This window comes from Struthio camelus, chromosome 14 (genome assembly GCF_040807025.1).
Source record: "Struthio camelus isolate bStrCam1 chromosome 14, bStrCam1.hap1, whole genome shotgun sequence".
NCBI lineage: Eukaryota > Metazoa > Chordata > Aves > Struthioniformes > Struthionidae > Struthio > Struthio camelus.
The window spans coordinates 7,968,196-7,994,014 of record NC_090955.1 but is presented as its reverse complement, the minus strand read 5'-3'; the positions used below and the strand labels follow the sequence as shown (position 1 = coordinate 7,994,014).

General features: G+C 54.5%; 1 protein-coding gene across 1 annotated transcript in view; it reads right to left on the bottom strand.

Annotated features, from left to right (window-relative positions):
• Positions 1-25,819, bottom strand: part of PLXNA1 (plexin A1) — a 165,309-nt gene that overhangs the window by 48,008 nt on the left and 91,482 nt on the right. The window contains exons 9-10 of the mRNA XM_068906774.1: positions 18,874-18,988; positions 9,906-10,106 (exon numbers count right to left, since the gene is read on the bottom strand). Of these exons, the coding sequence (XP_068762875.1) occupies positions 9,906-10,106; positions 18,874-18,988 (316 nt within the window). The remainder of the gene's footprint in view (positions 1-9,905; positions 10,107-18,873; positions 18,989-25,819) is intronic.

Below are 25,819 nucleotides of genomic sequence, written 5' to 3'. Positions count from 1 at the left end.
ATGGCTACCCCAATGCACCCATACCTCAATCCCTCTGACCCCATGAGGTGCAAACAACCACAGCTGCTCCTCAGTTACACCTCTGCAGCTCTTGGCTAATGGTCCTACGCCCAGGAGCCACTCCACTGAAATGCAGGGAGGAAGACCCCAAAACACAGTCCTCGCTGGGGAGGAATGTTGCTGCTGATAAAGGCATGAAACATCCAACTGCAAACCCATCCCTTTCTCAAGCACCCAACAGCTTCACCAAGAGTTCTCCCCTCTGGGGACAGCTCAGCTACGTGGACCCACATGGGCTCCTGCTGCTCTCCAGCCACAGCACTGCACGGTGTGGCTCGGAGGACTTTTAGCCACATCTCCATAGCGTACCACCTACCACCAGCACCTCTCAGCAAACAGCCTCATCAACAACCCTGCAAAGACACAACCAGAACTGGGCTGGGAGTGCAAATCTGCTCACTTTCCTCTGTCCTACATCCACCCTTTGAAGCAGCTGGGGGCTAAAGATGTCCCCAACAGAACCAAAATCAGGGGCTAGCCAGACCCGCAGTAGCAAGCGGAGACCCTTGGCAGCACGAGAGAGCACGTGTTGGGGAGGGACGCGTCGGCGCCGGAGCAGAATTTAGCTGTGACGAGCCACGTGGCAGCGTAAGTGAAATTGGCATTTTCAATTTGTACTCTGACATGTCTCATTTGGGGCCCTGGCATCTTGGGAAGGCATCCAGCCTGCAGCTGTCCAAAACACTTATTTGCATCTCTCTGCCCCGGCTGCTTTTGGAAATTAGTTCTTCTGGGAGGTGGGTTGAAGGAAGAAGAATAGGACGAGAGGCAGAGAGCATATTAACTCTTCACGTGCCAGCCCTAAGGCAGCAACAGGTTTGTAAAGGGGGGAACTGTTTCTGGCTCACAGGATAGGCCTCCCCCTCCAGGCCCCCGCGCTGAGGGCGCTTAATTTGCAGCAGCTCGAGTAGACGGAGGGTCACTGCTTAAGCAGCCTGAAGTGCAAGGCTGTATGGAGGCAAGCGGCAGGCAGGACTAAGTGTTGTTCCCCAGCTGGCATTCATGGAGTAGGATCATGGGTGGAACATGGATAATAACAAAAACTGTCCTCAGCGTGTGCCTTTCCGTCAGCAGCGTTTTACCTGCCCTACAGAGATGGGCAGCAGGCCCACGGCTTGGACACTGTCACAAGTCCCTGCAGGATGCTGGGAGCTGGAGTCGCCGCTCTGCTCTGCACACACAGAGTTGTGGCCACAGGGGCTCAGCTTTCTGCTGTCTTGGAAGTCAACATCCACCAGATCAGTCTCTAATTCCCAAGACATCTCCTATTTTGCAAAGCCACAGAGCTCCCTGCCACCAGGCTGCGGGGAGAGCAGAGCCCAGTTGAGAAGCAGCATCACATCTCACCACGTACAGGTGCGCAGGGACCACAGCCTCCTCCTGGGGCACACGGCACCAGGGTTATCCTGGAAATCTGGGATAAAAACCCCCAGCTGCTCGCTTCCCTGGCCACTTCAGCTGCTGAGCCCAGCAGCTCCTGCTATAGGGGAAGGGGAGCTCTGCCAGGCTGCGAGCGATTAAAGCTTCATGTCTGGAGATGTTCAAGCACCAGCTCTCATCTCCTACCACCACCTCAGGGAGTTCCCCCTCCAACCAGAGCGGGTTTCTCGGCTTTCCCCCAGCCAGCTCAGCGCTGGCCCCATCCCTCCGTGACTCAGCCCTGCAAAGCCACGCCAGGTTTTTCTGCCTCTCCAGACCAGCCCCAGCTTCTCCAGGAAGGTCACACACACAAAAGCAGAGGCACAACCAGTCTCCCAAAGCCCGAGGACAGGGTGGGGAGCAAGGGATGGCGGCTGCACAGGAGCCACAGTGGAGAAGGCAGCCAATGCTGTGCAGCCAGGGCTAACGTTACACAGGCACAGCCAAAACCTCCCCCCTCTCTCGCTCCCCTGAGCCTCTTCATACCCTCAAATATTTTAACCTTCTTCCACACTGGAAAATCCCTCTACTTGTTCCTTCTTGGGCTTGTCCTCTTTGCAGCTGGCCTAAGTCTCAGGTTTAATTAGCGCAGCAGACCAGCCGGGACCGACAAGGCCATTTGCTGACTGTCCAAGCGGTTGAACTCACACCTCGGTAGCAAGAGACCGACCATAAACGGGAGGGACAGGCTAGACATTAGGAAGGATAGAGGCTGATTCCCCCGGCACCATATCTGTGATTTACCCCTGCACAGAGCAGATGCCTAAGGGACGCGGTTACGACCAGTTGTGGCTTTGCACAGTCAGGAAAAGCAGTGGAGAAGCGGGTCACCACCTGATGAGACAGCAGATCTCCAGGTGGTTTCCAGTTTCAAAATCAGGGCAAGCTGAAAGAGGAGTCGCGCTGCCGGCCAACTCCGGGCCATGGATCAGGCACCCTCGCCGCCACCGCCGTCTAACCGTACCTCCTGCTGCTTAACTCGGTGCTGAGCGCAGAAGGACAGTGCCCCTCTCCGCCCATGGGATTGCGGGCACGGGCACCGCAGGGCAGCTGGCATGGATGGGTTCTGGGCAGATTCAGGAATCCAAAATAACGTTTGCATTTAAATGTAATAACTGGTTACCTGACAGCTCCAGCACTCGCACGTCTACCCAGGAAACCTTTGCACTTTAAGAAACTCAGCCTTAACGCTTTCTCTTCCCCTTTCAGCACCCTGACTGGCAGGTAAGTGCCTTTTACTGACCTCTTCCAGACAAGGGAAGCAAGGGGCAGCTACCCACTTAGTCAGTGCCCTCATTAGGGCTTAGTTCCCACCTCCTGGCCCCCAGCCCAGACTGCTTACCCCTTCTGCCACTGGCTCCCCACAGCCTGACCCACCTGAGCTGGTTGATGCTGATTCCGCAGGGGGTTCTTTACAGGTCTCTCCAGCCCATGGGATCCAAACAAGTGCCCAGGGGCAGCCAGCAGGTCCCATCACACTAGCTCCTCCCTGTTTCTCGCTAACACATTGCTAAACATCCATTAAACACTTAACTGTTATTAACATCCCGGTTAATCAATCACTGTGGCTGCCAGCGATTTGTGGCGAGCCGTGGGAGGGAAGGCCAAGGCTGGTGAGAAACACGCCAGGGACGTACCCACCCCAGCAGCCTTGCTGCAAGACCGCGCTCCGCTCTGCTAACAGACCTGGGAACCCCCAGCTGCACCGAGGCAGGAGGCACCACAGCAGCTGTCTCAAGGATGTGGTACGGGAACAAGAAGTTTGCTCTGGGTGCAAACAGTGACAGGCACAGCCTCGAGAGCAAATGAATGGCTGCTGCAATGGAAAAATCACCCAACAGTGGTGGGTGACCCACCACTTCTCATGGGTGACACTTGAATAAGTCTCTTGAAGATCTGCATGGCTCATCACCCACCACGGCACTACTAGCAAAAGGGAACAGGAGAATACATGTCATCGAGTGAAGCAGCAGCACAGGCATGAGTTCCTCGCTTCTTATCTAATCAGGAGCAGCCTTTTGGTACCTCTCTAGAAGAGCCTGCCCACGCGGCAGAGCGTGGAAGGGCCAACAGGGGACGCGCCAGCCCCACCAACCTGGACACGGCTATTCTCAGCAAGGCTCCCTTCTCAGGGAAATGACTCAGCCAAGAGGCCTCCCCGCCAAGCCTTTCTCAAGACTCTTCGCCCAAGAGTTATCTCGGCGATCTTCCTAAATAACAGCTGGCAACCTCATGCGCTTCTCCCAGCTCTGCTTCTCATGCCTATCCTGTCCCTGCAGTGGGTCTCAAACCAGGGACACCTGCCGGCCCAGCACCAGTGAGCACCAGCGAGCATGCACCCGAAATCTGGGAGCAGATCTTGCTGAGAGGCACTTCGAGGTGCTCCTACAGGCACCGCTGGCCCCGTGCTGGCTAGCCAAAGGCACTGGCCCTCCCCAGCCCACTCGCAAGGCACTGTCTGCCCAAGGACACCAGACCCCTTGGTGCTGCCATGGGGCAGCTGTCACACTCGAAGCATAACCTGTGCGAAGCAGACTTGAAGGAACAGAGGGACGCAGCACGAGGAGAAAGGCAATAGAGGGGTTGTTCTCCTGCCCACTGTGAGCTGTGCGAACAAACCCATACGTTCAAATTTCCCTTACAAACACCCTCTCGAGGTCCTCCCCTGCCTCTCACATGCACCATCCCCCTGGACTGCGTTTCTGGAGGAATGGTTCGGCTGCAGCTGTGTCCTATTTTTCTGTAGTTGATGACCTCAACTCCTTCCCCGCACTACGGGGACGGCAGTAATGTACATCGCGTCTCGCCAGGGCTCAACTGCAATTCATCATTATTTTATCTGCTGGAATTTAATTGGATCCTATCAAACTCTCCTGATACTCCCTTTTCACTTTAAACACTGCTGCAGGAAAGATAAATGTAGGCACTGCTAGGACAGAGAGCACGGCTTTGTTGGCGCACGGTTCTGGGGTTGTAGACTCCAATCCTGTTTCCCTCTCCGTGGCTGGTTAATTAGAGATACATATACTGGAGGTGTGAAGCACTCAGAACAGGGCATGTGTGTATGATTTATGTTCCTCTATAAATATACCCTAGGCCTAGTAAAATCCTGTCGTATACACAACAGCACAACTTGACAGCAATGCCTGGGCTCTGCTTCTGTATCTCCTTTTACTCTTTTAACGTAGGCCTCCTCCTTTCCTCCCTCATCATATTCAAGTTTCTTCCCCTGGATTTGTCCTGCCCAAAATTCGGCAGGGTGCAAGAAAGAACCCAAGACCCTGGGACTGAGTCACTAATGCCTAGGCTCCACTGTGATTAAAAAAAAAAAGCAAACATCTCCCAGGATTTGCCTCCCTTCCTAAAATCCAGTGCCATGCCTGGAATGGGACATCCCAACCTCCGCCACACCTAGGTACCACGAGGGTCTCCGGTAAGAGCAGAGGGCAGCACCAGGACTCTTGGTGGCCGCCGGCAGCTCTGCCACGCTCAGGCAGCTCCTTCACCCTCTCTGCACTCGTCTCCCCCGTCACCTCCAGGATCGGCACTCCCCACTTCTCATGGGTGACACTTGAATAAGTCTCTTGAAGACCTGCATTGACAGGTTTGATACGTGAGCACAGGAAACTCTCTGGCTGTCTTCCTAAAGGCCTGCAGCAATGCCCACCAACCGGCTGGCTCTGCAGCCGGTTACACGTTCCTCTATGAGACGACCTGGCGCACAGGGAGGAAAGCATCCCAGGTCCACGTCACTTCACCACAGGGGCAAGGGTAGGGAATGGAGGAGGTGACATCTGGAGGGACGGGTGAGCCTCAGGCGGCATGTGCCAGGGGCCTGGTGAGGAAGGACCTCAGAGGGAGACCCAGCGTTGACACAGCTGCTCAGCACCACATGTGGCTTTTCTCAAAAAGAAAGGGAACTAAAGTAATTGAGGCGTGAGGCTTAATTTAAAGTGCTGAGACAACAAACTCTAATACTTATGGAAAGGAGATCAGGGGTTCTTCCTATTTTTATATTTAAAGGGAAAGAGCAGTTCTTGGGCTACTGCAGCCTTAAGAGGAACCTCCTCAAGAGAAAAAGTGAAATCCTTGACAGTGAAATCACTTGTAGCCATTTTGCCAATGCTAGGATTAAATTTGATCAAGTCAACCGTTTGAATGCCTGTTTCTCTGTTATAAGCAGTGCTGCAGGTTCCAGAATATGGGACTTTCCACCAGGGAAACTGTTCATTTTTTGCAGCCGCTGGAAGGACAAGTCTCTTATAGGGATGGCAGATGGGAAAGAGCAGGTAAAGTTAAGAGTTGCTTGGGAAGTGAAATTCAGTGGTGTTACCTGCACAGATTTAGAGATATGTGACCATTTATCCATCCTCCATTGCAAGGAAGTAAACCTGAAAACGTCTGCCTCCAAAAGATTTAAAGTAATTAGCAAAAAGTAAAATTTACTGGTAAAGAATTTATTTTTTCTCTCTCTCTTTTTTTCTTTACAATATACACAGAAAGTATTTAAGGTTTTATTTGCTTTCCTCTTTGAGGAGAAAGAGATTTAAGCGGTGAGGCAGAAAAGGGTTTTTGCTGCTTGCTTTTTGACCTGGGATGTATGGGGAACACCAAGCCTGGTCTCCCTTGAGTTTATTGAAGATCTATTGGGTGTCTCATAAAATGTTTATAGTCGACACTCAAACCTTAATGAATGGACTGTTGAATATTTAACAAAGACGTCCCTTCCTCAAAGTGCTAAAAAGTCATTGGAGTTTGACAAGCACTAAAACTAAACAAAAGACAAAGAGTTTTAAGTGGACTTGACTTATTATCCTTTCCATTCACCCTCAATTCAGGAAAGCATCTCTAATTCAGCAGAGTAATTAACCTCTTGTTTAGATCCCATTGAACTTACAGAAACAAAATGCTTAAATGCCTTCCTGAATCAAGGACATCAATTTCTCACTTCCACGCTCCAAGGGTGTCATCATTTCACTATTTCTTCACTCGCCAGAGCATCTTCCACACCAGACAAGACCCGAATTCCTAACATGAAAAACGAATCAAAACTGAAGACACCAGCAGAGCTTTCCAGCCTGATCCGCCCATCGCGAGGAAGCAGCCCGGGCCACCCGCTCAGAGCCTGCACCCTGACACCCCGCTCCCCGCAGGTCACTCCAGGGTGACGGCGCGCAAAGCATGAAGTGCTACCAACAAGCCAGATGGACTGCAAAAAAGACAGGGAGGAGACAAGTTTCGCAGAAGTGTGAATTTGAATCACCCACACTATAAAGCAGCCTGGCTAAATGCCCTCAAACATTAAAGCAGGCGAGCAGACCCTGAAAGTAAAGACAGTTTCTTTCAAGCCAAAACTTTTTTCTTCCTTCTGTGAAGCTACCCGGTGCCTGAAAACAAAGACTTCTGGCTGAAACCTCAGTGCTGCAGAGCTGCAGCCTCCCGTTCCCAAATCCACGCGACCTGCAATGTCACTGACTGATTTTCCAGCCATCCTGCTTTACTTTCAGGATGCGTCTGGCAATTTTCAGGTCAAACAGACAGTGCTGCTGGCCAAGGAAAAGGCGTCTGCCGCCTGAATCTTGCATGGGGACCATACAGCGGGCAGCAACGCCGCCCAGTGACTCACAAGTCGACTCATCCTTTTGGGCAAGAGCTACAGAGGCCGTGCAGTTCGTGACACCAATGCTGGAAGGCAAAGCACCCCTCAGAAAACACAAAGGGTGCTTTTCGCTACTGTCTCTCCTTCCAGCTTGCAAATTGGAACTTACTGGGCAAAAATGTGCCCCAAATTATCCAGGATGCCCAACCCAATCGCCTACCCCCTCCACTCAGTTACTTAAAGCCTCTGATCCTTTCCCAGCTCCGGGCCTGGCTGAGTGCATCTCCAAGGGGAAGAGGCAGCTGTGGTGAAGAGGCTGGGGGTCGCAGGCAGAGGGGAGAGCTGGCAGGAGGGGTGGGCTGAGCCGGCCAAGGGGCAAGGACGTGGGGTGGCCCCACAGCTCAGGGTAAGCAGAGGCAGAGGCTCACAACACATCTCACCGAAGCGGAAGAGCGAGGGACCGGTAAATCACTGCAAGGGATGAACTTTTGTCGCTCAGCAGCAGCCTGCTTCTCCCTTTAGGCTTTTTATTAGGAGGAAAATCACAGCTAGCTTCCTCCCGTCCCAGCCACAGCCCACAGCATCAGCCTCGAAATGGCCTCTTGGGGACACTGGGGCACCGCTCGCGTCCCCACGAGGATACGACCCAGTTTTGCTCCTCGGCTCATCCAAAACACCTGCCGGGAGACTGCCCCACGGGTAACGGTCAGGGCAGAAAAGGCATCGCTGCTTCGCATGAGCCGGGAGGCCTCCTCTCCCAGCACCCCTGCCGGTGCGGAGCTGGGCTCGGCTGACTAATCCCATTGACCTTAACGGAGCAACTCATAGGATGCAAGTCAGGCCTGCAAATTGGCAAGCACAGGAAAAAGGCACTTTTCCTACAGGCTGCCAGAGCCGACATCCGCTCCCCCCTGCCAGACTTATCACAGCTCGTGCCCAGGACAGACACGTTTTTGGCTTGCAGGCTGCTAATGCACCTCTGGCACCGGCCGAGAGCCCGGACAGGCTCACCCGCTCGCAGGGACAAAGACGCCCCATTTCTTAAGCCTTCTGCGATGGAAAACGCTTCCTGCAAAGCCTCCGCGCTGCCAGGCGGCACAAGCCCTCGGCCTCCTCCCCGAGCCATGGGGCTGCGAGGAGGACGCGCACAGGCGCGGGTGCATTGCAGTAACAGCCCTGTGATGGCTGAGCAGGTGCTTGGGCTACGCCAACTCCTGCAAGCCAGGCTATGAAGCATGAGCTCCAGCGGACAGGCGAAACAGGATCCGGGGGCAAAGTACTAGTGAGGGAAGCAGTTAAAACTGGGGACAATCAGGCAAGTTAACTCGGCGGACAGACCTTGCTGTAGCACTCAAACGTACTTCTTCCCCAGGCTCCTTTGTCCCAAACTCAGCATCGAGATGACAAATTTTTGCTCACGCCAGCCAGCAAAGGGCAGCTTCTTCCAGCAGACCCTTGCAGACACCTCTCCAGTCCAGCATCTCTCTCCTACTCTCTGAGCCTGGAGCTTTCCCAGCTGTTCCAGACAGGAAACAGTTTTGCTCCTAATAAACCGTGCGTGTTGCAGAGGAAGAGCCCTAGTAGCAGAGCATCTCTCCTGGCATTAGCACGGAGGGCACAAGGCAGAGGACCCGGGATGCTCTTCACGCCCAAACCCTCTGCACCCCAGGGGGGCCTGAGCATGCAGCAGCAGGGAGGAAGCCAAGGCCGATCTTCAATGGCTTCTAAATGTGTCGCTCATGCCACTGAAGGACAGGGGAGCAGGGACTGGCACTGGTGCGAGGCTGCAAATGAGCTTTCACAGTGCGAGCGATGGAAAACAAATTTTAAAAGGATTAAATCAGAGGGAGAAGGGAGGGGCTGTCTCCATGCAGACGAGGAAAGGTCAGTGCGGAGCCCAGCGGGGCAACCGAGGAGCTGAGCGATGCCGTTTCCCTAGAGGGGATGGCTCTGAACACCTTAGACCTGTTTGCTCACAGGCTCGGCGCTCCCTGCACAGGACTCGCAGAGCGGGCTCCTCGCCGACGGGCTTAGGGACGAGGCAGCCGCAGACGGCAGAGCGGTCTGCAGGAGAAGGCTTAGCGGCAGAGCCACAGGGAGCGAGGACAGAAAGGCAGGGAGCGACGCGCCGCCGGGGCTGGGACGCAGAGCAGGCAGGCTCGAGGCGGTGGGGGGGTGACGTAGCCGTCGGCTGGAGCCCGGGACGGACGCAGCGCTGCCCGGCCAGAGGGAAAGTACTGGCAGGGCTGGGAGGCACACGGGTACGCGCGTGAACACGGAGGAGCGTGCGCAAAGCGGAACAACCGAGAAGGTGCTGGCTCAGTTCTGCTTGTAAAGCGGGATCGTTCGGTGTTAGGGGAGGCAGAGGGGAGGGGGAGGCAAGGCTGTGCAACGTCCGGGCCAGCTGGCTCCAGCCCAGGCAACTTTCTTTGGCTTGCAAAAGTGAATTTCTTTGGAAGTGCTCTTAAAGCCTAGAGCAGTCCCCTGGGGCGGCGCTGGCTCAGCGGCAGGGGTGTTGATCCTATCTGGAACAACCCCGCGCAGCAACCCCCTGCACCTGGGAGCTCTCCCCAGGCCCTGCACGCACCCAAAACCACCGGTACCTACCCACCAGTCGTGCCAGAGAAAAACAAAACCCAGCCCCGCAGCAAGCCAGGGAGCTCAACGCTCCCGGGGCACGATAGGAACGAGCAGCCTGGAAACGAAGCGTGCACCGCGCAGGGAAATGCCGCGCGAGCTCAACGCCGCAGACCCAGGCCGGGGGACAGGAGGGTCGCACGCCGCACGCACGGCCCCGCTCCCCGCCGCGGGAGAGCCCCCCACTCACCGAGGTGTTCTGGCACTGGATGCTCGTGCTGTTGAAGCGCAGGGCCGTGACGCGGGTGGTGCCGCCGGGGATGTGGAAGATGCACTCGTAGTTGCGCTGGCCGGACTGCGGCTGGGGAAGGTTCTTGGCTGTCAGGGTGATGGGCTTCACCACCCCCACGGGGATGTAGATCTGGGTGGAGGGCAGGATCTGGGGACAGTCCTGCAAGGAGAAAAACAGGCAGCCGATGAAACAGGAGGACATTGAAACCTCCCCCCCCCAGCACCAGGACCCCTGGGAAAAGACCACAACAGGCAATCCTGAGGGTATACTTGAGTAAATCTTTGTCACGACCAACCCAGAGTCTCGTGGCTGCTCTGATCAAAGCCCTGAGCACAGAAGAAGAGACCAAAGAGGAATCTGCCTACAGGGCCATTTGGTGTTTTGCTCAGCTCAGGTCAATCCAGAGAGCCCCAGGCTGCAGGAGGTGTGGAGGGGCTTCAGCTACGGGATTTGCAACTTGGAACTGCAAGAGCAGCACATCAGCAATCATTTCATCACATTTCTTGGTGAAATGATTGGTAATGACAGGAGTTTTAATGCTGTTGTTGCTGTCAGTAGGTTTCAGAGTTAACATCTACTGGGGTGTGCACTGTCAGTATCGTCTCAGATCTTCTCTTTCCTTCGCAGCCTCCATTTCCCTTAGTTCACAAATGAATGGAAATACCTTTTTCCCTTCTTTTTAAAAGGTGATATTCTGGAACGCCCTTCTGTGGCAAGACGCCATTCTGCAGCAAATTTTGCAGAACGATAGCCTTCAGAAGTGCCCTCTGCTCCTACCTGCTTTCCCTGCCAGCCTGCTACTGGGTCAAAGCCGCTCTTGCTGCGGGCACTCAAAGCTCTGCCAAGCCGCCCCGATCAAGGAGGTCCCTGTAATCGCTCATCCTGAGAGCCCCCAGTGAGAACCACAACATCCAAAACGTTCAAAATGCCGTGGCCACGTCGCCAGTTAGAAGCAGCGTGTGCTCAAACGAGCCAGCCCGTCTGCAGGGCTGTCTAAAGGCAGCCCTGAGATTCCCAAGGACGGCTCACGCCGTCCTGCCAAACGAGCGACGGAGCTGGCTCCAGCTCGCCCGGCACGGCTGACCTAGAAAAGCCAGCTCAGCCCCTGCAAAAGGAGGAGCGGTTGCCTCCTGCTTCGGGATCCGCATAAAGCCGCTTCTCGCCAAGGGGAGCCCAGCCACGTGCCAGCCGGCTCCGCTGGCCGAGGAGCCGCGGGCAGACCCCACGGAGAGCCGCAGGGTAGCGAGGGCACAGCCGCTCCTGCAAGACGATGCCGACGAGTCTGGCCCCAGGAGGGAGGTAAGGGCACCGAGCCCCACGGCAAAGCTCGGACGCACCTTGCCAGGCCCACGTGCTCCTCAGGGAAGGAGCCGTCGGGAGGCCAAAGCTTGGAGCTTTTAATAGCCACTGGTTCTCCGCTGCTCCTAGGGGAGCCCCTGAGCCTTGGGTGCAAAGCACACAAGCACACAGGGGAGCAGGAGGGAGCAGAAATAAATAAGCTCAGGCAGAAAAACAGCTCCGCGGCCCCCAAGGATGCCACCTTGGTAGCAACAGCCTGATGCAATCCCACGCCAGCCTTGCAGGGCCTGGCTGAGGTCTTGCACCTAAGGCAGCTACTCTTAGAAGCGTCGGCTGTAAATAACGGCACCGGGGAATAACGTGTTTTGGAAACGAGCTGGGCTGAGAACAGAAACTGCCGCAGCTCAGGGACCGGCAGCAGCACCAGGGAAGAGCCATCCCCTCTCCGCAGCCGCCCTGCTGCACCGTAGGGGCAGGAGGAGTCACAGGCAGCTCGTCCCCCAGCCACGGCCAGCCCAGCCTTGCCCAGGTACCTCCTTTACCTTACCCACATACCTCCCTTTTTTTTTTTTTTTTTTTTTTTTTATAAAAAGATTAGCTTCAATCATTCATTTTTCAGTTTTCTCTGAAAAAAACAGCCCTACTCCTCCCTGCTCCCCAGACCTCATCCCAGGCTGGCCAAAATGTTTCATTGCACTTACAAAACGCTCGGTTTATCTGGGCAGCTTTTAACTGAGGAGGAAGACGGTCTTTATCCCAGCCTATGGGATTAATCTAACTACAAAACAACACAGAGGAATGAGAAAAAAGATAAGTTTCATTTAGCAAATACACACATACAACCCCAAGTGGTTTTACTTTTTAAATTTCCTGTTCTTCTCCGCCTGTATTCCCCAAAAGGGCAGTTTTTTGTTTTTTTTTTTTAAAGGGAAGAAAACTATTTGTCCCCAAAACACACCAAACAAAATGAAAGCAGAAAGGAGCGGCGGCGGCTCAGCCGCCCGCAGGCGGTGACAGCGAGGGGCCGGACCGCGGCCTTGCAGCGCCGCCACCTCTGCCACCGCCTGCCCCCGTCCACGCAGAGGAGCCACCTCCCGCGCCGCCCCGCGGTTCCCCTCTGCGGAAAGGGGCCGAGGACGCCGACCCGCTTTTAGAAACCGCCTCGCGTGCAGGCTGCGGTTTATAATTAGCCGTCCCTGCTGCAGCCAGGCAGCGGGTTGCCCTCGGCTGCCGGCTCAGGACTGGAGCAGACCTGCTGGCGGAGACGTCCTTGCCTGCTTGATCCCTCTCTGCATTGCAGGGACACACGGCGGGTGGCACGCGCCGTGCCCGCAGGGTACGCGCAGGCTCTGCGACGGTTAGCGCTCTGCTCACTCTCCATCAGACGCCTCCGTTTCCTCATTCTTCCAAAATTGTTATTTTCGGCCCGGCCGGGGATGCGGGTAACCCCATGCTGCCCCAGCTGCTCACAAGGACCGCTCGGTGGCCAGGATGTCCAACGCCGTCGCTGACAACCTCGGGCGCCGTCGTGGTGCCCAGCTCCCCATGCCCGGCCGGGACGCGGGGGAGAGCCGGTCCTGCGTCCGGGCCAGGCACATGCTTGCCTCTCCCGCACGCCGGCCTGTTTTGCTGAGTAGCTGTCGGAGCTGGAGCTGAGTCCTCCTGCTACGTCACATGTTCTGCATCTGCTGGCAGAAGTGTCTCATCCAGCAAAAATTTCAGCCTGCTCCAAAACAGGAAGCACCTGGTGCTCGCGGGCTCTTGCACAGGGCTCCCTTGGCCCCCACGCTCCCCGCCGCAGGCCGGGGCGCCTGCGACTCGGCCTCCCTCTCTCCTAAAACACAGGGCTGGCTGGGGCAGGGGGGTGGACATGGCCTTTAGACGATTCATTCCCCTAAAATCAATTCAAAGAGCAGACAAAACTCACCCAGGCACCGTCTGTCACCTAACTCCCTTGGAAACGCTCCGCACAGCCCACAAAGCTCCGCGATCCCTCAGCAAACACTGACCCTCTTCCCAGACCCCGGAGCTCCCAGAGCAGGGAGCTACAAACCGATGGGAGGAGCACAAAAGCAAGAACTCCTCAGCCCCCCCTTATCCTTCCAAACCTTGCAAATCTCAGATTTTCTCTCATTAAAACTGGATTTTTAGCTGGACGAAGGTGTTAGAAGGGTGCCCAAATTTGCTTCGAGAGTTAGAGATTTAGAGCTATGATGTAATTGCAGTGATTTTCTTCTCTCCAGCAGCCCCCAGCTCCTGTTGCAAGGCTGCACCATCTGCAGAGATGAGGATGAGGGCTGGCTGAGCTGGTTTGGACTGAGGTCCCGGGCAGCAACAAGCAACAGGGCAGGACACACTCCACGTGGAGGTGTCTCTACCTCTACCCTTCTACCCTCCCCGACTCCCCTCCGTCTCTCTGACTCGCTCTGACCATTGCTTTCCTCCATCTCAGCTCCCGTACCAGCTCCTCTCTCCATCAGTCTCTCACCAGCTCTCCCTGCTCATTTGCTGCATGCCCTCCCCTCCCCTTGCAAGCACCTCCATCCCCGTGGCCACATCCTCGAACACATTTCTCTGCTTGGCCCCACCTATCCACCCTCTTCGCCTCCTCTCGCACTTCCCGCTCTCATGAGTGTCTCTGAACGGGCTTTTTTCCCACCTCCTCTCTTCACACCAATTGAGTCCAATTCCCTCCAGCAGGCTTTACCCCTTCACATACGGGGCCCCTGGTCACCAGGACAGGGAAGAAGGCCATCAGGGTACAGTTGGTCTACAGAGCTAGGCACAGGGACAAGGAGACCCGGCCCCAGCCTTGCTGGGGCGCTTGTCCCCAGGCATGCTCAGGGCAGCACGGGCCAAGTCAGCAACCTCACGGTATCACTGTACAGAGCCCCGGGAGCTGTGAAGAGCACTATGGACTTACTTCATCTGGCACTATGAAGAGCCATTCACCAATATCCCTTCTGCTCCAGCTGCTAAAGCACCCTGAGGATCAGACCTCTTCCTAGCCAAGTCAAAGAGTAATCTTCTCTGAGGCCTTTGGGGTCCTCCATGAAGTCCTCCTGGTCTCACTCATTCCCACCAGTTGGGGGAATGAAGAACAAACACAAGCTGAACTTGCTTATACTGAACAAACATGCTTGGTGCCTGCAGGAGGCCAGCTTTTCACCCTCCATGTGGGCAGACACCAGGGATTATCTCAGGAGAGCAGCTTTTCAGTAAAGGAGAATCCAGTTTCAATTACTGAGCACATCCTCAGCCACCTCTAGGAACTGTGAGCAGGACATGGGAACAGCAGCATGAATAGCAGCCGTGCTCCCTTCATCATCCCTTCCCCGCATTTCACCCCAAGAGAAAGCCACAGAGGACAAAGATCTCTGGGAATGTGAAGTAACCAAAGACTCCAGAGTGCAGGGGTTTAAAGCCACAGCAGCCAGAGGGCAGGGACATCCTTCCTGCTGCTGCTGTTCCCAGGCACACTCAAATGAGTGGTGGCTCCTGTCCACACCCAATTCTTCCTCTTCCATCCCCCAGAACAGACCCGGCACAGAAAGACATTCTGCAGAGCTCAGTTATCCATGCACTTCCACGGTAACGTCGCAGGCATGCCCAGGACAGAGTACCCTGGGTTGCCGTTTGCATTTTCCTGCAGAACACCTACTTTCCCACTTATGGAGAAAACTGAATGACTCTGCCTATACTGCAGGTGCCAGTGGAAACCAGCAGATACAGAGTTAAGCATTAGTATTAAGAGATTTCCATGCCTTTTCTGACCAAAGCCCACCACACTCAAACCAACCGAAATGCAGACAGACCAAATCCTGCTTAAAATAACTCCCCTTAACTCCCAGAGTTCGGCATCCTCCCACAGAGAGGATCAGGCCAAACGTCTACCATTAATTTGTCCAGTGGTGTCATGGTCTGGCACTGAGTAAACCCCTACCCACTCACTGGGCTCCTTAGGAGGTTTGGCTGCATTGCTCTGGCTTGGGAGTCTCCTCAGGATGGGGCTTGACGGGGAAAGGGACAGGATTTCTAATCCCAGCCTGAAGACACAGCCCACAGAAGCAGCTGGCCTGAGGGCATCTTGCCACCCCTGCCAGGAACTGCTGAGGCCACACCAAAGTGAAAACAAGCTGAGCCAGGCTTTCCAAACCTCAGGCCAGGCGCCACTCCAAGTTCCAGTGTGACCAAAAGGTCTGCCGGGGGACAGCTTGCCCATGCTCGGAAGTGACACAAGCTCACAAGCTCTATCCTCTGGGAAAGGTGCACGCGTCCCAGAGACAAGACGCCAGTGGGTATGACCAGAGGCTTTTGGGTTTGCCCTGCGGGGAAGGAGGAAGAGCTCCAGAAGTCTGCCCGCCATGCCCTCGGCAGGCGACCACTATGGGAACGGGCACACACAAGAGCTGCAAGACAGCCGGTGGTCTGGGAACCGCTAGCACTGAGAGTCCTGTTTGCAGAAGCGACGTCAGAGCTGGCTGGAAACGCGACCTCAAGAATAGGGCTCCATGTTGCCTGGGACAGGCTGACTCCTCGCCAGATTTCTTCAGGGCACAAGCTGGGAGAAAATAGCTTTTTCTAATGTGCTCACATTACATAATTCCCCCTTGTGCTGGGCAGTTGAGCCAGGTTTGTTCTGGCCCGCACATCACACAGACTGTCTGGGGCACATCGGCATCAAGCACCGATGAACACAATATCACCCCCTGTGCTTGGTAATACCCCGACGGAGGTGAGAGAAGGTGCCAAAACTTGGAATTTAGCTCTGTTTATGAGCCGGGGAAAGCCATCGCTGCTCTCTCATGTCCACAAGTCCAAGGAGACCAGTTTGGAGAGTGCTGACTTCAGCTGCAGCAAGGACACGCCACAACCCACGCAGTTACATGCACGCTGGCTGCGCAGGGAGAGAAGGGGCTGTTTGATAAGCAGAGTCACGTTTTCAATGTTTGCCTGTTGCCATGCAGAAATGGGAAGTGCCAGCCCCACCTACCCACACACGAGAGCGATGGTTGGGCTTTTCCAGCTCTCCAGATGCACTTGGCTGAGAGAAGGCTTTGCTCAGTTCCATGCCCAGAGCAACGATCACAAGATCCCAGCCCAACCCTGGGCAGGACACCATCCACATCTTCGTTCCTGAAGTCCACAGAGACTCAGAACTGGGGAGCACCCAAGTATCAGATGGGCTGAGACTGCAAAGCCCAAATGTTCCCTGTAGACAAGGCCAGCTTCCCTCGGACAGGCAGCAGGAACAGGTGCTCTGGCTTTCCGTGGGAAACAGGGAAAATCTGCAGGGCTCAGCCTCACCGTGTCTAAAGATGCTCCTCCATCCATCCCTCCCCTGGCACAAGAGCGATTGTGCCGCTGGTGGCTGGGCTCTGGCTGAGAAATAGCCCGGCTCTCCAGTCCCCTCCTGGAGGGCCCCAGCTCCTGGAGTGATAAAAGAGGCAGGAAGGTAGGAGGGAAAAAAATTAATTGTTCCCTGCTGGGAGTTTGACCTGTCTCAGTGAGGAGCTCAGAGCAGCTACAGAGACAAGAGTCAGGAGGGGAAAAGACATAGCAAGAGGGAAGTGAAAAATACAGCTGAGGACACCTCAGCCACAGAGGGAGCCAACTACCTCCATGCATGTGCCAAGCCCAGCAAGTAAGCGTGGGGACACAGGGAAGATAACAACCCACAGGCACACAGAAGCCCACAGGCCCCCACTGAGGATGAAGACACAAATTATAAGAGATGGAAATTTACTCAGAGATGCGGTTACTGCTCCTCCTAAGCTAGGAGATGCAGAGGCAGGCTTTCTCTCAGAGTCAGCCAAGACAGCAAAGATTTTGAGGGACTTCTCGGCTGCTTGCCTTCACGCATGATCTGTGAAGTGGAGACAAGCCCTTCATATTCTCCTTTGCTCTCAGGCTCCAGTCCTGGCTTGGGAGGTTGATGTGATACAAGCTCTCTCAGAGCTCAGAGACCAAGAAGCCAGTCGGGAGAAGTTTTTCTGAGATGACTTGAACAAACACTTTCTCCAGGACAACACACGTTTGAACCATTCTCATGAAGACAGTACGTGGCTTTGTTCCCAGTGGCAAACATCAAGCAGTGGGATCCTTTCCTCTTGGTCCTTTTACAGGTGACTGGAAATCAGGTTAAGCTCAGGTCTGTGATGAACGATCAGCCTTGTGCTAATGAAGCCTCGTTGTTTCCCAAATACTGCTTAATTGCTGGATCAAGTGAAGAGGGAAGCAAAGAGGAAGTGCCAGCACTGCCCCAGAGATACCTCAGGATGTCTTGTCATCTAAGTCCCCAAACAGGGGAACTCGCCTTGTTCCAAGTCAGTGTGTCCATCAGAGGGAAGCACCTCATCTTACACCAACTCTAGCACATCACCTGACCCAAAGGGGTCAGGAAGGACTTTCTCTTTTGCCTCAGCAGCCCAGGCAAGATAGGGGTGGGGGTATGTTATTAGGCTACAGCTAGGGCCTAATTTGCTGTGCTCTAATCGGCTTACAGCAGGTATTTCAGCTTTTGCCTATTCTTTCAAGAAAGCATCTATCAGAGCAAAATTCTGGTTCCACTGAAATCAACAGAGGTTTTACCCAGGCAGCAGTGCCATAGGTCTTTACCCCTCCACACTTCAAGGAGAGGACTATTTCCCTCCAGGGAAGAACGCACCAACCAGCGTGCTCAGGAGGGGTTTGTGCTGCTGGACACCAACCTGAGTCACCTTCCAGGAGTTTGGTGGGGAAGGGAGCGAAAATCTCCTCCCCAAAACTCTCCTTTCCAGGCAAAAATTGGCATTTAGTGCAGAAACACAGGCTATTTGTCAGACCTCTCCTGAACCAGCCCAAACAGCATACTGTAGGGAGCAGTACTGGCTCCCTACATTGCATTCACCTCTATCCCTAGCAAACCACAGAGATCAAGAGCTGGGCTAACTCCTGCCCATCTCCCACTGCAGGAAGTAACATAAGGAAGCCCTCAGAGAGCGCGGCAAGGGTTAAGGTCCCCTCTACTTTAGCAGGGGCTTTGAAGCCTCTTCAATGGGATGATGCAGGGAGGAAGGTGGGGAGGGATGCGGGCTAGCAAAGAAAGCACTGGTGACCTGGTTTGTGATGGACCTACTGCCCTGCAGCCCTTGCTCTTAAGAGCTTGCAACACGCCTGCTTGGATGCTCAGCCAGCGATGGCAGGGCGGGCTGGGAGGAAGGACCTCCTGCCAGGGCCCACTGAGTGACAGATTTCCCGGGTCAGCGGTATGGATCCTGCACAGGGTAAACTCCAACAGAAGTTCTTCGGGCTTCTTAGCAGAGTAGTAGAAACAAAGAATGTGTAGGTGCAGCCAAAGGGTTTGTTTTATGGATTTAAACCTTCTCCTCTCTGAAAACTAGTTGTTCTGCAAAGACAGTTCAAGCTTGCTCCCCTCAAAAACATCAAAGGAAAATGATTAAATGTCTTTGCCTTTGTTTTTCACTTCGTTCAGCCTAAAGTGCTTTCTGACTTCAGCCCAAATTCCCAAGCAGTCTCCCTGCAATGGCACTTCTCAACGAATACAGCCTGCCGTCCCAGGGGCTCTCCTCACAACTCCTTCATTGCTTCCCAGGGAGCAGAGAAGACCCGGCTCAAGCCGCCTTACCTCGGACATGTTGACGCGCCCTTCCAGGAAGGAGCAGTCAGCAGCGTTGTGGGTGCAGATGTGGCGGTACTTGCACCAGTGGCAGGGGAAGGAGCCGTTCACGCAGGACAGGCACCTGCAAAGAGAGCAAAGCAGGCAGTGTTAGGGTACCATGAGGCAGGAACGACCCCCCCGAGACATTTCACAGACTGCTTTTTGGGTCGGTCAAACATGACAGCGGGGCGAGGGCTGTGCAAGCAACAGTTATCTGGACAGGAGCCACCTGCTCTGCCCCCACCTCTGGGCATCCTGGATCACTTCCCAAGTTGCCCACAGCCATTATGGAGCCCGCAGCATTTCCATCTCCTCCTTTTCTCTGTGCCAGCCCGGCCGGCCACACTCTTCTTCCTCTCACCAGGACAGAGCTCGCGCGTGGGCTGCAGCAGGGCCGCGTGACTCCCATTCTCTATTTGGCAAGCTGACCCCTTCCCTTCCCGTCTGCCTGCGAGGGGGCTCAGCTCCAGACTTTGGGAGCTTTATTTTGGTTGCATGAAAGGCAATTTTAGCAAGAGCAAGCAGAACAAGGGCTCTCCACTGCAGAGAAAAGGGGGAGAAAGCCAGATTAATGCACGCTCATTGAGAGGGAAATTATAACTGGCTAAAGGTTGGGTCAGATTAACATTTCAGGACTGTAGTGCCTTTCAGTCGCTCACAATACGTTGTGTGTGACCCTCTCCCTCTGCCCCCCTTGTCTGCAGCCCTTCGCCGGCTGTGTGTGTGTTTGCTTCCCACCCCCTTTCTCTCCAGCCTGAAACATTTCTGTCGCTCTCCTAAGCCTCCTCTCCGGGCTCTTTGTGTTACACGCTCATGTGTACATATCCCCCTCTCCCCTCTGCAGCTCCTCGGGGCCTGAGCTCAGGCGTGCTTTGATCCAGCGAGCCGCGCTCCCCTGCTTTGCAATCCCTCTGCCAGAGGCACCCAGCACCAGGGCAGCTCGGGTAGGGAACAAGCACCACGGGCCAGATGCCTTTCTGAGCAGAGCAGCCGCCCCTCCAAAGGGACCCGCGCGGGCAGAGACACGGCGCCACCTCAGTCCATTGCTCCCTCCTCGTGCAGTCATCCCAGCGAGCTATCCCGGGAGCTGTCCCGGCGAGCAGCACCCCAGCATCCTGGAGCCTCTGCCCCGCAGCCCAGGGCTCGCACCCCTCCTTCCTGGCCACAACTCCATCCTAAACCAGACAGAGCGGGAAGATGAGGCGAACTGGAGTTCAGGTTGCAGAGGACAAATTTTACGGTAACGTTAGCTGTTGCTCATGCCGCATAGCGAGCGGCCGGGGCAAAAGTTGTCCCCGTGGTATCTCCTCTACTCCATGACAAATGGCTCACAGGGCTGGGCTAACTCTGTGGCACACCAGTCCCGCTAAGCGCTCACACAACCTAGGGCCAGCCATCACCGGCTAGCATGGTTTGCCAGGCATTAAGCCCTGTCTCTACCAGGTAGTACCATAATTCAGCAGCTTGTGGTTGAACCCTACCAAGGAACGTCCTCCCTCCCCTAGGCAGGGCCACAAAAACACACCAAATGCTCTCAAAGCCCACCTTAGCCCGAGCCCTGGGAGGTATCTCTGTTAGCAAGGGCAGATCATCCAGCCCCATCACCGCAGAGCTCCAGAGCCCGGCCAGGGCTTTCTCCAGCCAAGCACGCAGCTGCGGAGGCCCTTACCCTCTGCAAAACGGAGCGACTGAACCACGACACCAGCAGAACTGCCGCCAAGCAGGACTGAGTCCTACCCCAACACTGTCCCAAGGCAGCAAGGCCCAGAATTAACGCAGCCGGGCTTCATGGGGCAGGTCTGCGAAATGCCGTGTATCCCATGCAACCAAACCTGTCCTCCTGATTAGGTCACAGGAAAAGCTACTGATGCAGGAGCTGTAAGGGAAGAGAAATAATTACCCTAGCTTAAAAACAAGAGCAAAAAAAAAAAAAAACCATCAGCACTGCTCACCTCCCTAAAAGGCTCCTTCCTGCTCTCCCTGATCTCACTAGGAACAGGATTAGGCCCAAAGCAATTATATTTAAAGGTAGGATCTTCCCTTAAACACAGTGGGAGGCAGGAAGCCTTGCTCAGCCAGATCCCTCTCCTAAATTACCAGGCTGCCATTTCGCCTTTACCTTCGTGGGAAACGACAGGGAAAACATGGTATCACAGTACAAGGCAGCAGAAAGACAACCTTCCAGAAAAGCGACTTCATCAGATGGAGGGACCTAGCATACCGAATCCCTCTCCCGGCAGCAGAGTTGTCACTTCAGAGGTGTGGGGACGGCGCAGGAGCAAGCCACCGCGGCAGGCAGCTCAAGGTGCAGACAGCCTGCGTGCAAACGCACACCTGGGGCTTTGCAGGGCCACAGCTCCCTGCCCTGGAGTTTCACACACCATTACATATACAGCAATAGCTTCTTAAATCCATGTGCACACACTAAGGAAATATTTAATTAAGCTGCTTGCAAAGGGGGCTGGAAGTCATTTCCATGTTTCACTCACATTTTCACTTCCAAATGAACAGCCCTTTTAGCTTTACCCACAAATATGTTAATTGAGATGCTCCTTATGCAAATATATGCAATTTTATTTCAGCTGCAGAGATTCAACTTAAAAGCACAGCCGTAGCCTCCTATCTCTGGTTGCTTTGATGGAGGGAGGTATGGAGGGTGGAGGGAAGCAGGGACACAAACAAAGCAGCAGGATTGCTCCTACCCTCGATCCTCATGACAAGGGCTCAAGCAGCAATGGGGAGGCAGACAAATCTAGGATATTGAGGCAATGGAGCAGTGAAAGTATGGGTTAATCCTGGCGGAAGTACGGTAACCACAGAAAGGTCATTCGAAAGAGGAACACGTACAAGCCTTAGCAGGGTGAGCCCCCAGAAGAGCACCGTTGCTGCGATGCAAGTCATTCATCATGGCATGACCAGAAATCCTCACACGAGATCAACCCTCAGCAAGGACTGCTCCTCAGGAGTTATTTTCTAGCCACAAGGTCTTTCAGGTTTTAAAAAAAGACTCCCGAGTCTCTCCTCTGCCATCACCTGCGGCATTTCAAAGTAGTCCAGATAAAGAACCTGACTTCAGCCTAGCCTTTCCCCAGGCCACCACCAGCCCATGCACCTCACCACTGCAGTTCTTTGAGGACAAAGCCAAATCAGGGTTTGGCTTTCAGGGCCACCCTGAACGGAGACAAAGGGTCTCAGATAACGGTTTGATTGCAGGCCAATGCTCAGCTCCATAAAAGAGATGCCCCACTCACATCGGGTGAACCTCCAGCAGTCCTGAGGGTCTCCCTTGCCAATTAGCTTCTGTACTTTCTCGCTGGTCTCTTGGCCTCCTCTTCACTTGCCAAAGGACAGGCATATTCCTAATGCCTCTCAGGTTATCCTTCAAGTATCCACCATGCTCAGTGTACGGACCTCCACGTCCTAATTCCCCTTCACACTGCTTCTAACTTGAACCGAGTCATTTTTGAAGCCCCAGTCCTGGGAGATAGTTTTCACACTCTCATTTCTGCCTAAGTCTTCCATCTGCCGTAAGGTTGTCAAACGTAATTGTAAGTACGCTCACTGCCACACAAGTCTCACGCCACAGCATCTTTTCTGCATTTAAAGTGTGTCTTGGTGAGCACAACCCAGCTGGCCAAAGACTCTGTAAAGTATCCAGCAAGTTAGCATCCAGGCACCCATAACATGGTTAAACCCCAATTCTAACGTGCCTTGGTCCTGCTGGCCTGGGCACAGGTGGTTTGACACTGCTCCCCCTGCAAGCTCCTTGCAGGACTGTCAAAAACCCAGGAGTCCTGAGGAAAAAGAAGGGAGCTCTTCCCTTTACTCCCATCAAGGGACTCTTTCCCTAAAGGCAGCGGATTGAGACGAAGCAGGGCCATCCTGCGCCACACCAAATGCAGATACGTGATTGCATCCGTGCCCCCGCCCTGTGTTCCCTCCTCAACAGCAGAGGAGCAAACAGCCCTGAAAAGTATACGATGCTGATTAGGCTCTAAGCTCTAACACCCCCTCTCCCAGGAGGGCTGGAGCTCTGCAGCTTTCTTGGAGCTCTTTCTGCAGCCACCTCACTTTGTCGCCCGCAAGTTTTGCTTTATAGCCTCGAGCAGCAGGCAAACCGACTGCCTCGTTTAAGAGAACTGAAAGCTGATCAGGAGACACATCTTCCAGCAAGAGGCATCGGGTTGAACAAGTTCCTGCAAATAGGTCTAATCGGACCCCTGCTGAAAGAGAAGAGGCAGAGCTCTCCGGCATGCTTCAGAGCCAGGCACGCCTGCTCAAGGTCAGGCTCTATGGAGTGGTTGGGGTTGTATCCCCAGCGTGTCCATTTGTCACTGCTGTCTGTTCCCAATGCAGGAGCAGGTTGCTCGGCAGCATGATGCCATCTGTGCTGTCTCTCTCCTTCCCACGGTCAGGCACTTTTCCCTCATCGCTTCTTGCCTAAGCGGCTTTCATCACTCCTGATGATTAGAGGGAGTCTCTCCTTCATGTGTTGAAGTCCCCCTCCCTGAAATATACTGGGAATGCAAGGAGCCCTGCCAGGCAAAAAATTGATGCTGGAGGTGCAGTGCGGACATGGACCCACAACTTGTTCCCCAGACATCTCTCCTGCCTTCTCCATCACAAGGCTTTCCAGGTGCCACGCTACCAGAGACAAAGCCAGCAAGGAGTTCAGGCTGGGCAAAGGGAAGTGTCAGATCCACTGGCTGTATGTGTGCAAGAGGTGAGATCAGAGCCAAAGACAAGGATTTCACCGCTCTGTGCAAAGTTGCCCATGCTGAATCAAGCTCAGGCTTGCTGGAAACTCACCCAGAAAGAGCAGGCAGCCCTGCAGGCCATGGCAGCACCTCCCCACCCAGCTAGAAGGGGCAGAGCAACCAGTGAGTGGCGTAAGGGCAACACCAGAGCCTCCCCATACCTTCCACGGTTGCCCCCAAGTCACTTCAAGGCTGGGTCAAGACTTCCTGATGCTGCTTCCCTCCAGTTTCAAAACCAATCCCAAGCTTGCTCACAGTTGAGATCCTGCTAGAGGAACACCTAACACAGATGCACAAAACCAACAGTACAAAGAGGGATGCCGGACAACAGAGGGGCTTTTAGCGGCACATCAGGAACATCTCTGGTATCCTTCTAGTGTCACTATAGGATGAGCCCAGACCTGCTGGGGTGGCTTCAGAGGACCGTTTCCTCAGAGGAACCTCAGGCAGGTGAGCAGAGGGCAGGTCCGATAACCCCAGCAATATTGCTGCTATCTCCAGGTCTGATCCTAAGCATGGGAAGATGGCAGGGCTCCAGATCCAAGCTCATTCCTCATTCACCTTCCCTTGCTCTTAGCCTCAGGCATGCCATGCATGCCTCACCATTATATCGGCATTCACACGGTCTGGAAAACAAGTCCACTCGCTTCTCTTATCTCCGGCTTGAAAGAGCTGAGAGCTCTTCAGCGCTCCAAGCACAGAGAGGGGAAGGCAGAAAACAAAACAGGCATCCGCAGGGGCGAGATAAGCCCGAGCAAGCAAACAAGAGAGGGAGGGAGAGAGGGGAAAGAGACGGAGTGGGTGACTAAAGGTGAGCCTGCACCGCCTCCATCCTCCCCGCAAGCTGCCTTCGAAGAACAAACAAGGCGGGAGAATAATCTAGGTATTCAACATGAGCAGCGTGGGCGGGACACAGGGGTGCAAGCGAGCGAGTGAGCTGGGGCCCTTAGCCTGGAGCAGTGCCTCTCTGGAAGAAGGACACAGAGCAAACCACGGGGAGGAGGGAAGGGGGCAAGTTCAACGGCACCAAGTGCAGAACAAGGGAGGTTCATTGAGAAGGGAATTTATAAACACAATGCTGATGGAAACAGCATCTGCGTACGCACACCACAGACCGCCTACGAGCCCCCAAACTGCTCTTCAGACCTTCTCTTGGCAAGGAAGATACAGCCTTAGCGAATATTTTGCTCCATCGTAGCCTGCATCTGGAGCAGCAGCTGGAAGGGGCAAGGGGCTGAACAGCAGCAATTTGGGGTTTATATCCATCTATTTGCCCCAGAAAAGGGGGGTAAAAGGGGACAGAAATCCTGAAGAGGAGCAGGAACAGGCAGCCAGTACCCCCCCCCACACACACACACACATCTACAGGCAGACCACAGCCAGTGGCATCCCTGCTCCTCCTGAGCAGGGCATGAGCTGGACCCCAAATCTGGAAGAGCCACTGCAGTGAGAGACCAGCTCTTGCCTCCCTCCAGCCCACCCTCTCTGCCCATCTCAAGCCATCAAGTTTCTGTGCTTCCTTTCCTGCCAGCCCAAACCTTTTCTGTCCCTGCTGTGCTGAGCTTCACCAAGGACCTTTCTCCCAGCAGTAAGTGTGGGGCATGACAGACTGACTACAGGGTGGTGCAAGATACCCCAACAGCACGCTCTGATGCGGAATCAGGTCCTGATTTTTAATATCTCCAGGAACATGCAATTCACCTGGCACATCTGAAGTCATCTCCACTCACTGAAACACAAAACCAGACTGTATCAGCCCTCCTAGTAGATAACAAATGTGACATAAAACTGGTTATCCTGAGCGCTCTCTGGTGCTGTCCTACATGATTTTCTGCCTGCCCTCGCCTAGGAATATGCACAGATCTGTTACTGCCTCACAGCCCAGAGGTGGCTAACTCAGATGCACTTACTCAACTGCTTGCAGCTATCTGTCCATGCCTTCAAAAAGAAAGGACCGAGCACATCTGTAAGAATCAGGAAATTAGTAAATTGGGCCTGCAGAGAAGCAGCCAGGCTGCGTGCACTCGACTACCCATCCCACTGCAGGCAGCAAGCAGAGGCATGGGGGAGCCAGGACACAGCTAGCCTGAAACACTGCAAGTCTTCAGCGAGAAGCCGTGTGGAGCGAGGGCTGGCACCATCCCACCGCCTCCAAG